Here is a 14336-nt window from a genome sequence, read left to right as displayed (position 1 = left end):
AGGGAGGCATGACCTGGGGCCCAAGCAGTGCAAGTAAGGGGTGGTGGTGGCGGGTCAGTGCTGAAGAATTTGTCTTACTTGTGCGGATAGGATGCCCGGTGCTCGGCATGCTGCCTGCGAGTCTGTGATGACGGTTTCTGTGGCGTTGGTTTCTCTGCGTATTTCTTTCTCAGTAGCGTACTGAAGATGCAGATGTTGTGTCGCGAGTGCAATGGTGGCTCGCCGCCTTGCTCGTGTTGACACCACTGACGGAGCCGGACATTTGAATTGTGCCTGTTTCATCCGTGGCCATGATGCTCATGGCATCTGTTTGTCTGGTATATGGCCACGTCTATGTACAAGACGTGAGGGCTGTTGGGTCTGCCACCCGTTGTTGGCGAAGATGGGTCGGTTCGGGGTCGTTGCTAGCTCGCTGCTGCTGCTGCTGCTCGCTTGACGGAACCATGGTCAAGCTTCGACACCCGTTCCCACCACCACCAGGACAGGAGTGCCGCCAAGTCAGAGTTAAGTGATGGGAGGAAGATTACAAGAGGGTTTATTTACATCTTTTTACATCATGGTTAGAGACTGAAGGAGGCTCCAAAAGAGGCTCTATGGGAGGCTCTAGTGAGGCTCTATGGGAGGCTAAGAGAGGCTCTAGTGAGTTCTGATCTGCCGCATTCGTTGTCGACATTTATACTATTCGCCTTCCCTAAATTCCCTAGGTTGAGAACGCCCACGCCGGGGTGGGAGGGGCCCAGATCACAAACAACACAAACTTGTGCGCACAAACACACCACTGCACTTAGGGCCACGCCCCCGTCACATGTGGAGTCTGAGGGAAAGAAGGTTGTCGTCGAGGTAGCGTTGACTGCGGTAGGTGATGGCCTCCTGCCAGCCGAAGGTTTCTGCGGGTCACCGACATCTGTTGATAATCAAAGACACCCGCCGCTCAAGGCCGGAAAGCGAGGTCACGAAAAGGCCGAAAGTGGTTCCCCGTGCCTGGAGACGTTCGCGAGGGTCGGAGATGATGCCCGCCAGCTTGTCGCGGTGCTTGGCACGCCAAAGAGCAACAGGAGACGAGGCCCTTTGTTCCCTGGCACGGTCACGGCAAATGGGGAAGATAACGTTCGTCTCCCCGAGGCGACGGCGGCGGCGTTCTACACGTGCAGACCTTTCGGAAAGGGGGTCTGTTTTTGTCCTGCGCTCCAACCGGGCAAACTCCGTAATTGAAGTCAGCTGGCACCTGGGTCCTCTCCGCGCGTGCGGTCCATGGCGGCAGGCCCGAAAGCAATCACACTCAAGTTGCTCGCAGCCATACACAGTAGAAGCAGGCGTGCTGGCGGCCACCCGGCGAGACTTGTTGACGCCGATCTTAATAGGGCTCACGCCGATTTTCCGACTGAGGGCTCGGACCCGCGCACGCCGCCTCGGCATGTTATGTTCCAGGTGTATGTTTTTCGGAATAGAAGCTACTTGTATTTTGGCCCGGATTGAGGTGCCAGTGCTACGGTTTCCTTTGGGTAAGGGGGATGTTTTGCATGGGGTAGCGCAGCACGCGACGTCAGTGCTAACATATACTCTGCCAAATTAATCGCATTGATCTTCTGTTAATTTTTTATTGCAACTAGAGCATGAAGTCATGCGCTCGTGAAGGGTCTTAATGCTGCACAACACTAAATGAAGGTGTAGTCCGGTGAAAGAAAAGACTTAACGAAAAGAATTAGTAATGACTGTGGTTTATTGTACACGGATGAAGGTAGTTGCTTTTCACCTACAGTTTTCATGTACACTTCAAGGCGAGGAGACATACTCTACATTTTACACAATATATCTATTCGTTCCACCTATTTTGTACATGAATATAGTTGTGCGCTAGCAGTCCCGACAGAACTCCTGTCCAAGACATGAAAATACTCAGCGGGCTGCGCACAATATGCTGGCAAATAATTTGCATACATCTAGACGCCCCACTGCAGAAGAATCGCCGTCTGCTTCTAATCCCACATGACATCCTGTACACACTTCCTGTTTATGCTTTTTGGAAATGTCAGTTGAACAGAATCGTAACAAAGCATGACAACAGCATCATGACTGAAACATCCTTCAAGAGCATTTTATGGCAGATCTAAAGCACAATCTGACATGCACATATATTTATTAAAAACTCTAAAAAATGAGAAGATCAGCACTGAGGAGATACTTCCTAAGTAGCGAGTGAGCCATGATTAAAAATTCTATCGACCCTTCCACACTGATAAAAATGTTAACTGAAGCCTTCTCCTACCGCGAACGGTAGCACGAGTGCTCTTTGTTTATCGCAGCAGCGTTCACTAAATGACGCAGCCATTTGTTAATATTATAGTTTACACGGCACGGCAAATAAAAGTGCAAACGTCCTGCGAAGCATTTGTACAAAAGCGCTTTCGGAAGAATGATTTCCGCTTTCCCTCTCTCATTTGAAAACATAATTTAAGATCTCATGGATCCAAACAAGTGTACTTCTTAATAACGAAAACACTAAAGAAACAGGTGCATTAGACTTTCTTTCAGAATCGTCTTTTCTTGGGCTAGTTGGTTTTTCATGCTGCAGGTGTTAGCAGCACACACGAAACAAGGACGGACAGAAAAGGGAATGAAACACAGCGCTGACTTTCAACTGAGCTTTATTGGCAAAATAAGCGACTTTTATACAAATAATTTTTTTTTTAATTTTGACAACGGGAGCCCATATACAGCTTCACCCTGCTTTTGCATTTTGGTATCAAAAAAATTTTTGACAGGGTTTCCCATTGTTGTTTCTTCACCGTTGTTGATCATGACACCCTTTAGATGGTTTTAAGTGGCACGTGTCTTAAGAAAAAAGGTGGGCGTTGCACAAATCTTTCATCTGATTGACCTTTCGTGTCTTCTCAGGATTCCTCAGTGTTTTCAATCACGTTCTTTATCAGGGTTTATCTAGAGTATCAGTGATTTTGGATGGCACATGTAGTAGGACGTTTTGACATCTTCTGAGTCACACGTTAAAAAAAATTATTTGTATAAAAGTCGCTTATTTTTCCAATAAAGCTCAGTTGAAAGTCAGCGCTGTGTTTCGTTCCCTTTTCTGTCCGTCCTTGTTTCGTGTGCGCTGCTAACACCTACAACTTTCTTTCTTTGTTAGACCTTGTTTTTTTTTTTAAATTCCGGACAAATGCAGGCCAGGAGAATAAAGGTCAGTAAAGCAAATTACAGCGCTAACAGAATTTTCGTCGGAACAGAAGGATCAAGCTCATATAACTAAGTTCACAGTTTTAGCTGCTAAGGGCTGTTACGAAAGAGGCTGCCGGCCCCTATTTCGTGGCATGGCACACCACACATTCGTCCGTTCTCTACGTTTCTGCCCCCGGAATAAATGATCTCGCGAGCTACGCAGCCACTTGGTATGAGCCGAGTCTGAGCTAACTTCGAACCATGCCACTTGAAAGTTGCCTGGCGTTTAAATGACTAAGATGCAAGGAGCAGGGAGTGAGACAGGACAAGAATTCCATGCCTCGCATTGTGCCTGTTGTGCGTTTCACTTGTTAACGTCCGCTGCTTCGAAGTAGTGCGTTCCAGACAACAAATAATTGTCAACAACAAAGGGCCAAACGATTTTAGCCCCTATTTGTAGAAAAGCATTTGCATTTAAACAGAAGTTAAATAATCATCAGCACTGTGGATCGAACTTATCCTCACAAACTCAAGATCAAGTATGTGTTGTGAAAACGAAGCACGTCTAACAACTTGATTTTGTTAGAAATAAATTCTGCAGGCAAAAAGAAGTTGGGTTGTTAACAACTGTTCACTTTTCCTCCAAGCACTAACCGTTATTAACAGAACTGCAACAGTATCGCAGTGAACAGTTATATATACAGTTCACAAAAATGTGAACAGTACTAGGCGTCTACGAGCCGTCACCGCTCAAGTTTAAGGTTCTTAAGCAGTCCGTACTAAAATATTTTGCAAAATTTTGGGGCCTGTTTAACGATACTTGCATCATCATGTGTACGATACGTTTTTAAACTCAGAGCCGAGCCACCTAAGCTGTCTGAGACATTCAGATCAACGCATCGCGTCCAATGCAGGACTCGATGTTTGAAAGTTTCCAGGTTTGATAATCGATACCAGCATTGGGCATCAACAAAATATCGACAAATTTTACATGGTTTCTCAGATTAGACAAAACAAAAGAACCTATTGGAGAGCGCTTAAAACAAGTTCGTCGTTGATGTAACGTCACGTGACCGCACCGGTATATTGCGCACTCCACCCTCAGATAAGGCAGGCCGTGTTTCACGTGCTCGAGCTGGACAGAAGTTTGGACTGAAGATTCAATCCAGATGCAAGATGGCCTCGTCGCAGACTCTCTGTGCCTTGTGCTCAATTCAAACCGGAGCGGCTCCTTCTGAAGAAGTCGATAGGGCATTGATCAGCACTGCAATGACGTCTTGAGCCACTGAAAGAAGAAAAGGTATGCATTGCATAGTCAGTGAGCCAGAAAAACTTAATTTTGGAGTCAGGAATTCAGAACGTGGGTTGCGCGAATTTAGAATTGCTTTGTCCTTGTTACGTCGGTTTGCCCACAACGAAAGGCGTGTGGACGGGCAAGCTTTATTTTCATTCATTTGAATTTACATATTTTACCCCTCACGGCTACAGGCATTTCAGAGGGAGGGACAGTCGCGAGCAAAAAATATTAGCACAGATCATTGGCGATCAGAATTCGTATATCTCACCACGCGGCGCTGCGGTACGCAGACCTGCCTAACGGGCTGTTTCCATGTTTGCAGCGTAGGGGGGGACGGCATGAAGTAAGCTTTATCAAGCGTGCACCGCCCGAGCGTTGAAGTGCCGACCCTACGTGACTGTGCTTGCGGCATTTATTTTGGCTCGGTTATCATGAGCTAAGAGGGCCTCTTTTTATTACTGTTTTTTTATGTCCGCGATGGTTTGTCAAAAGGAACTCGCGGGAACAATATATGATAGCGCTGCTTTTAGCCAGTAATTTTGCTGGTCCGTGACAGTCCGCTGAACCCCCCTAATACTGTAGAATGAGAACGGCCCGGCACTCTCGTTATCAGCCTCTTCTCCACCCGCAGCGCCACGCGTTGTCATTCCGGCGCTCTGGTGTTCTGTCATGTGTGACAATCTTTTTTACCCGCCCCGCAACTGTACGTATGAGAAATATAGTGTACAAAACAGGCATTAGACAAAACCTGGGCGTAAGAAGTTAGCTAGGCGTCGCTAGAAAGTGGTTTTGCGAGTTCATCACGAGTTGTGCGGGAAGTATTTCCATCCTCGTGCGGTACGGAGTATGAATGACAGAGCGAAAGCTTGAGTGGTCGATGATTCAATGCCCACTTTGTGACGATGGTCGATGCGGCTAGATGCGTATTGAAGGTTAGGGATGAATTGGTGGCAGAGTGCAGGGTGTCAGTGAAGGTTGTGAAAAGGGCTCAGACCGGAAATTCTTCTACGTTGCGATATCGATGGAATGACGAGACCGGATCTCGTATCAGTTATGGTAGCCGTCCGGTCGTAACTAGATACAATAAAACGAAGAGTTATTTTTAAGAAGTTCAAGTGAAATGATTAGTTTCTCGTGATAAGGTCCCAAACAGACAATATAGTTGATAAACAATTATTTAGTCTGTTGAAACGCGCTCATATATACATTAGATACAGTTCTATGTCCTGTCTACCTATAGCATCAGTTGAAGAAGGTTAAAATCGTTGCCCCCCTTCCACCTTCGTGTGCCGTTTTTTGTGCCATGCTAAATTCTGTCATTTCAAAAGTATAAACCAACAGCCCAGAAACGGACACCACCAATACTGCTTTCTTCCGCAGTGAGCCCTTATTTCTTTTTATACACCCCCTTTTATTTCGGACGGCACCACATTCGCCTGCAGTGTGCTGTTTTCTGCAAAGTACCGATAGAATTAGTTACCTTAATTGTGCCAATTTTTTTAGGATAACTTATATCTGCTAGCAAGATGAAGAGAGCGGAAGTTGCTTGTTCCATGCTTTTTTAGGGCTCAGACGAACGTATATGGCGTGCACACTTACCTCGGCAAGTGTCATCTTGATGAAGCCGTTCTGAAGGGGATCCTTCTTCTCGAACGTTGCTGCAAGATAGTTCAGATAGTTAGAAAGAATTTTGGTTATAATGACGCGTGCTGTGCATTAACCTTGGTCTATTTAAACAAAAAAAAAAGAAAGCTAGCAGGCCGCAGCCCCAAACTCGTTAGATCAATCGCGTCCTCACAGATGGCACTTGGTAATAAAACTCATAGGTTTCTTGTGAACGATGCATATCGGAAGTGGGAACGGTTTAAAGAATGAAAAAATAACTGCAATTTTCTTAAGTGCTATAGAAGCAGCTGAGCTTCGGGGTACGCCCTAGCGGAGGGCTGCAGGTATTAATCTGAACAACAGGATTTCTTTAACGTTCACGGAAACCTTAGAGCATGGGCGTCTCTGCATTTCGCCTGACTTTGGAATGCGATCGCTGCATTTAGGATCAACGGAGCATGCAGGACACTAAAAAAGCTCTATAGAATGAGGCTGTTCTCAACGCTTACTTGAGCGACGTCGTTAACGTTAATAGCTGTGTCGCCATGCAACGCTACGTCTATCAGGAAAGGCCCCGGGGGCAGAACGGTTACATCACAATCGCGAATATAATGTGTAAACCTGATAAATCTTCTAGTAGCAATAAATTCACGCATATGTGTGAGACCTTTTGCATGCTAAAAGCCGGAGAATGGGCTGTCAGCGTGTAATTCTTCTTTTATATATAGTTTCTTATTTTGGTATGATCCTTTCATATTTAAGTATCAAAAGACCCATGGCAGCACTACCCGCAATCACAACACGCAGTGATTCTACCTTCATATATCCTGTTCTTCCTTTTGGAACTTTTATCTTTAAGCTTTCACTGTCGTCGTTTTTACCTCAGTCTGTTGATTAAGGTGACCTTTGACACGGTCCACTGTAGCGTCCGGGGTTGAGCGCTGCCTAAGACCCAAGACTGAGGTAGATCCTCAAGGCCATCTCACGTTTTATTAATTTCAACCCACGCCGTTCTAACCTCTGCACTTACCAAAGGCCACGGAGAGGTGGAGGATGCAAGACACGAAGTCCCCGAACCGCAGCGTGCCGTCTTTCCTCATGTACCTCAGCATCAGCATAGCCAAAATGTCTGTGTTGAGCTGGAAACCTGAAAAGGGAAAGGAGCATCGTGTTGATGTTTGACTGCGCGACAGGAAAAGACATCTCGTTAGATTCCCTAATACCTACCTTCATACAGACCAGAAGGCATTCCAACGTGCAGCTACGCATAAATATCAACTGTCGATCAAGTAGCAGGCACCTACAACCTTAGTCAAAAGTAAATATCCCAGGGGTTTCATTCTCAACCATGCTGTGAGGCTCGTTAGGCATAGAAAGTGTTCCATATCTGTTGACGGTGAGAAGAGCACTGCTTCTCAGTCCTCCGAAACTTGCTACATCCACGGATACCACAATAAGGGCCCCACTAGGTGGCTTAGAAGCAAACCCCTTGAACACATTACTTCTGACAAAGGCAGTATATAACTGGCAGCGACTGCAGTTGATTAGCAGCGGCCGCTGATGTAAAGCCTTCATGGCAGCACACGCTGAAGGCAAGAAGCAAACTGCTCTGTGCAAACACAACAATACTCTTACAAGAGCTGAGTAGCATGTTGTCGTCAAACATGGTGGAGCCTTCCGTCGTATCTGCATATTATATGCAGAGCATAAAACCAGCAGCAAAATGCAACAACGAGAGCTGCACCCTGCTGAGAAGCCTGCGGGACGAGAGGACAGCATCGCACTAAACGTTACGCGGCGCTAAAAGCGATATTAGTTATAATGACCATAAACTGCTTTCTTTGAGGCAGGCCTAAAGGCCTCTGGTTCAGTTCTGGGTTTCGGCACCCGGTAATTGGGGTATTGTCTCATTGCCCGTCATGCAATAGCACCCAACCCACTCTATGCCACTATATGTGGGAGTGCCCTATATGCTGCTGCCCGAGCTGCTCCAAGAAGACAAAAAAAAAATACGTATTTCGCTATATGGCATTCTGACAATGGAGGCCGCATTTAGTAGGATGCTACGGTAACTCCCACCACATTCGACGCTACACGATCTCGAGCATGGCTTGCTCGTGTATCAGCTAGCGTTGTGACAAAGCAGCGTGCAAGAAAGCAGCAGCACTGACCGACGTCGAGGATGGCGTCGCGGAGCTTCTCGGCCCTCAGAATGCCCGCGGTGCCACGTGTGTGCTTCTTGAAGGTGCTCTGCCAGTACTTGAGGCTGCACATGAAGTTCTTGTACTCCTGGTACCGCAGTCGGCCGAGACCCGTTGGCTGGTTGCGCAAGAGAAGAGTCAAGGACAACTGTGCGACGTCAGGAGCTTATTGCGGATTCCAGTTACGACGTTCCAGAAAAACTCGGGGCAGTGTCAGATTGCTCCTGAAGAGATCTGAAGTTGAAGCTGCACAAAGCGGCTGAGAGCTGCGCTCAGTGCTTAAGATGGGGTACCGATGGTTGAACCAAAGAGCTTACAAGGAGAATGTGCATTTTTGCAAGACTTGCACGTATCGCATATTTGTTCTGTCTTTCATCACGTTGACATGTGTACAACTCACACAACTCTGTCGTGTTAAAGGTATTATAATAAAGTAAAAATAAAATGATAGCAGAAGTGGCTTAACGCTGTCTTTCAGGTTTGTCGTCGTTGTTTTTCTTTTTTTTTATCTCTATGAGTGCTTTTACTTGAGCTAGAAAATTTTAAATAAAGCATCTTTGCGCACCTGGTAGCCAGCAATATCATCTCTTTGCTACTGACAGCTTTTCACGCTTTATTGTGCATGGCTCTTTATAATCGTAATTAATTATTTACTCAGCTATATAGTTTAAGGCGTATTCTACGCGGAAAGCTTTAATAAGACAATGAGAAATCACAGATATGGTCAACAGCTTTAGCAGCTTCTGGGTAAACAAGATGGCAAAGGATACGTCCAGCGCCATTACGACTTGTCGGCAAACTTCCAATGTTGCACAGCTTTTGACGTAGTCTGGAATTAGAAAAAAAAATAAATAAAGGGTGAGCAAACATAAAGAAGGCCGTCGAAGAAGAAAGACGTAAGGTACAGAAAACTTTTTAATTACTTTTAGCACAAAGGACACACAATACAGGACTGGCGCCAGACCTGTATTGTGCGTTCTATGTTCCTGCCCTTTGTGGTAAAAATATTTAAATAAAAATATGTACCTGTTAGCCTAATCCAAAGTAGTAGAGAAACATCGAATCCTTGCAGAGTCGTGTTGTTCGATTTTTTTTTTTTTTTTTTCAGACAACTAGCGCTTTAAGTAGTGTCACCGATATTGAAGAACGCGTCGAATTGAAAAACTAACCACATCGTCGTAAACATGCCCGTTTAACGCTTTTCCGTAAACTTTGTCGCCACCGATCACTCATAGACGATTTCTTCCTTTCACGACGTGATCACTCAAAATTAAGGGCGTAACTTGCCACACATGTTTTTATGCCAAATTATTCATTCTTGTATCATCACTGAATGGAACAGCTTGCCGCGAGACATCGCCACAGAAAGGACATCAAAAAATTTCAAGAGGTTGTTCGTGGCGACGGGAACATGTATTGACATCGGTTCATGCATTGTTTTCATCTTTTAATGTGTTTGTTACCTCTCAGCTCGAGCGCATTTAGGGACTGAGTAAATAAATAAATAAACGATAAATGTACAGACATCGAAACACTTTCCTCGCTTTGCATCATGTATACGGCTTGCTTATCGACACTTGCAACGGATCAGCCAGCACAAGTGATAACCACAGGCGGTCTGAATTAATCCGGTGCCGTCTACTACGGCGCCCCTCAAAGACCATATGTCGCTTTGGGACGTTAAACCCCGCATTCAATGCGGAGAGCTGGTCTAGTTTGTTGTCCACTATATCATAAAAACACTAGCGCTCCAGTCGGTGACAAAGAACCCTGTCTTCTTCTATTTCTTTGTCCCCGTCTGAAGCGCTAGTGTTTTTATATTGTATTAAACACCGCGATTTACAATTTACAATTTATGTTCCTTGCGTATAGCCATGAGTGCTGTGAGCATGTTAGTTGAACCAAAGAGGGATACTTTAAAAGTGCAAGTACGTCATGAAACAACCAAACGAAATTTAATGACGCGTAGGCGTACACATTCAGTAAAATTTCTTCGAAACGTCGTTTTTACAGATGTGAGGTGAGGAAAGTGGACTGAAAAGTGAATTGATTCCCTTCCACTCATACCCACTCTCGATATTGTTCACATTTACACCGACTCCCTTGCCGCCTTTAAGCAGCTTAAGGCTGTCCGGCGCACGTTCCAAGTTACACAATCCATTCACCAACATTGCACAAAATACCCCTGTCCTGTGCGTATACACTGGATTCGCGACCATGCCCAGGATCCCCATAATATTCATGTGGATGCAATGACACACCCTGACACATCAGACACCCCGCCACCTTCCCCTCTTCCCCCAGTTCCGTTCCTGTCCCATGTTTCTGAGAAACAGCTCTGCGTCAGCGAACACGCGCTCTAATTCCTCCGTGTTCGTACTCTCTCCCCCGGACTCTCACTCGGAAGGAGGAGGTATCTGTGCGCCGGATTCGGGCAGGAGCGGCTCTGACTCCTTCTGTGCGTCATTGGTGCCGTGACAAACGTTTCGAAGTGACTGACAAGTGTCCCCATTGTGGTGCTGCGCCAGACCAGTGTGATGAAAGACACTTGCTGTGGACTTGCCCGGCTACAGCCTCCGTGAGACGACGCTTCCTAAGGAAGGTAGGCCTGCGATGGGACGTTGCAGGCGACTATCGCAAGTGGGCTCATGATAATCGCTTTATCGTGAACTTTTGCCACTTTTCAAGCGAGGCTTATTTACACTCCTTCTTATAACTTTCTTTCCCTTTTTCATTATGCCTAATGGCAAACATCTCGAATAAAAAAAAAAGACTGAAAAGAGGTCCCTCTGCGTCGTCAGTGAAAATGGCGCGGTGAAATTAGTTTGTCCAAGTACTACACATCATTCGTTACATATCGTGATGTACACTAGGTCCCGTTGGCGCGCGTACCATTGGGTAGGCACGCTTCGAGGAGCTCCTGAAGCTCGAAGCAGTTCACCGAAGAGTGCTCGTCCGCCACTTGAAGAAAGACGGCCTCGTACGAGCTGATTTTGCTGTCGAAAGAGGGCGGCGCCTGGAACACCGTAAAGACAGCGTCGTCAGCACCCGAACACGCTGAACGCAGTGGTTCACCTCACCTTCATTATCGCTGGCTTCACTGTGCTCGGTTGGCTGTCGATAAGCCTGCGAAATGGAAAGACGGAAGAATTAAAAAATGTGGCTAAAAAAGCAGTATATGACAAGAATATAGACACAACGAACTGCTGCATTCCGTACTACTTTTAGAGCAATAGCTCTGCATTACGCGCTAACCCCGCTCAACAACACCTGACCCGTCCGCTACGAACGTGTGACCTTCAGACTAGACAAGGTCAAAATACGCCTAGCAACAAGCAACATGTTGCCTAGCCGATAGTGCTATGCTGGGCTGGGCTAACAGAGCGCTTAACAAAATTCGAGCATGAGCAACACGATGGTGATAACCAAAATTTAGCCGGGCCACCCCCAAAGTTGGCCCATCCGTTCACAAAATTCGACTTCGGTATAACGGGACTAAAATCGATATCTAACCTTACTACATGTTTAGCTTATGTCGAGTAGAATGAGCTGTACTAATTACGCGTCGTAATTAATTACAGGTAATTAATTCTGACTACAAATTAACTTTACGCTACAATGTCAAGTGATACACCGTTGGAAAGAACTTGACCAGCAGAATTAGAAAATATATATAAGCGTACAGCTATCGCTCGATCTTAGATGTAACCAGGGTAGAACCCCTAATAATTTTTTTTTCTATTCCCTGCTCTGCGCTCAGCTGAAAAAGGCAATGGAGACTGGTTTGGTTTGGTTTATTAGGGTATAACGTCCCAAAGCGACTCAGGCTATGAGGGACGCCGTAGTGGAGGGCTCCGGAAATTTCGACCACCTGGGATTCTTTAACGTGCGCTGACATCGCACACTACACGGGCCTCTAGAATTTCGCTTTCATCGAAATTCAGCCACCGCGGCCGGGATCGAACCCGCGTCTTTCGGGCCAGCAGCCGAGTGCCATAACCACTAGGCCACCGCGGTGGGTTGGCAATGAAGTCAGCGATTCACACTGACCAGTGAGTCAAGTACTGTTGCATGCACTTACTTTAGCTTTGTCGGCTTCCCCGAGAAGACCCGTAGCGTGAAAGATGCCTCCTGGCCAAGCTCGAAAGTGGTTGGGAGCAAAACGTAGCCTCCTTGTTCCAGAACACACCTGACGGACACCTGCGCGCAGTCCCGAAGTGCAGACGCACCACATTTGTAAAATGATCGGCACTTCTTCCACTGTGCTAACAGTAGAACCCAGATCCAGATATCAGCTATGTATTTGCAGAATCGGTCACGCAAATCATCAATTACTGAATATGTGATCAAATCATCAAATTCCCGTGAAACCTCGCGAAAGCATGCTGCGTGTTCACTAAGCTCAAGTTATAGCTAATTACGAATGAAATTTAACTACCCTTACCTAACAAACGGCCTTATTCAGCATTGTAAGCACAGTGTGTGACCTTTGTCTTCATCTGTAAATATTCATCATAATCGCTCATCTTCGTCTTCGGAGAAGTGGTCGCCATACTTGTGAGTGGAAATCAAGCCCGCTACGGTCACCGTATATCCAATTTTCGACCGACATCTAGAACGGTTAGCCACTCTTTGAAAAGCAACACCATAGCTGATTATTCTGCCTTGTTCAATGTTCAGTCATGAATTTGTGCAAAAACAAAAAACAAAAAACTCTGGTCATTTCTCTTGCTGAAGTCTGGCGGCATACTGCTCGTGCGCTGCCTGTGGTGACAGGCTAAAGAATGTGATATCTAAAGAAGTCGCGGGGCAAAAAGATACCAACAACTCACCTGCTTGCAATTGCTGTACTGAGAACTGAGTAATGACTTGTTCTTCTTGAAGAAGGCTTTGTCCAGGGCCTCATTCGGTGGCTTCGGCGTCTTTGTGGTGAAAGAGAAAAGTAGTTATCGCAAGAAGAATAGGAAATTTCGGGATAGCTACGCTGGAAGCATCAGGCATACTTCTGTCTGTACATTGTATCGTACTATTTATTTGCATAAGTGTAATCTCGGATTCGCAAAATTTGATACAGTGTAAGAAGGGAAGCAGAAACGTAGGCCTGATATGTCATTGTCGTTCATACAAATATCACAGTGCAGAGAAAAGAGCAAACGAGTAAAAATGAAAAGCCGGACAAGTATAGTACTTATAAGGCTCTCTCTGCCATTAAAAAAAAAATGCTCCAGCTCCCCTCTCTCCTTTAAAAAAAAAACTGATATTTCTTCCCATGCTGCCAGCACTTAAATGCGTTTGAGAATTTTTCTCAAAATAGTGAATATAACTTTTAGCGGTGATATGTGAACCATGGTTAACTTGAAATCCTGGTTTTAAAAGTTGTTTATTTACGTTTCTAGCTTGTTTTTTTTACATGAAAAGCGTTAAAATTTTCGCACTTCTCTGGCCTTTGTCGAAAAGCTTCAAGGCAAAGTCCGTCCCCTTAGCGGCTTTCTTTTACAGTCTTTAGCATGTGCATAAAAGCATAGCCTGCAAAAGTCTGCAGAATGCTGCGCGTAGAGAATGTTGTGTAGAAAAGATATAAAATAAACAAAAACGCCCCTCCACAAGAGTATGGAAGTGGTGTGCACGAACCTGGTAGATGGTGAAGCCCATTACTTTCGGCTCGATGACGGCGTCTTGACTTAAGGATATGACTACCTCTTCCGACTCTGACAGGATCAGCTGGAACTGAGGATTGATGTGGAAGGTGTCTGAAGAAAGACCGAAAGCGAAGGACACAGGAATTTGCGGTCAAAGTAAAATGGGTATACCTCGCTAAAAAAAAAAAAAACATCTCGACATAACTCTGTCTGTCTGCCGTTCTTTCACAAAGGCTCAATTTGAAAACCAAAAGTATTGATGTTAAACAAAGAATTGGATCATATATTTAATGTTTCCATTGCAAGATATTTTTGATTATTAAAATGCGCGACGTATATGCTGCCGAAGGCATCAGTAGCAAACAATTGTAAACGTGATGTCGGCATGTCATCGATTAACATATTCTAACCAATACAAATTTT

The 14336-nt window shown here is 45.4% G+C and overlaps 1 protein-coding gene across 1 annotated transcript in view; it reads right to left on the bottom strand.

The window, feature by feature from the left end:
- Positions 1-1702: 1702 nt before the first annotated feature.
- Positions 1703-14336, bottom strand: part of CalpC (calpain C) — a 78714-nt gene continuing 66080 nt past the window's right edge. Inside the window, exons 10-19 of the mRNA XM_089543717.1 lie at positions 13906-14024; positions 13107-13196; positions 12356-12474; positions 11355-11400; positions 11167-11290; positions 9045-9103; positions 8245-8392; positions 7104-7220; positions 6068-6126; positions 1703-4456 (exon numbers count right to left, since the gene is read on the bottom strand). Of these exons, the coding sequence (XP_089399843.1) occupies positions 4430-4456; positions 6068-6126; positions 7104-7220; positions 8245-8392; positions 9045-9103; positions 11167-11290; positions 11355-11400; positions 12356-12474; positions 13107-13196; positions 13906-14024 (908 nt within the window). The 3' untranslated portion in view covers positions 1703-4429. The remainder of the gene's footprint in view (positions 4457-6067; positions 6127-7103; positions 7221-8244; positions 8393-9044; positions 9104-11166; positions 11291-11354; positions 11401-12355; positions 12475-13106; positions 13197-13905; positions 14025-14336) is intronic.

The sequence above is a fragment of the Amblyomma mixtum genome, chromosome 5 (genome assembly GCF_055824585.1).
Source record: "Amblyomma mixtum isolate Tamu chromosome 5, ASM5582458v1, whole genome shotgun sequence".
Classification (NCBI taxonomy): domain Eukaryota; kingdom Metazoa; phylum Arthropoda; class Arachnida; order Ixodida; family Ixodidae; genus Amblyomma; species Amblyomma mixtum.
This window is presented reverse-complemented; position numbering and strand designations above follow the sequence as displayed.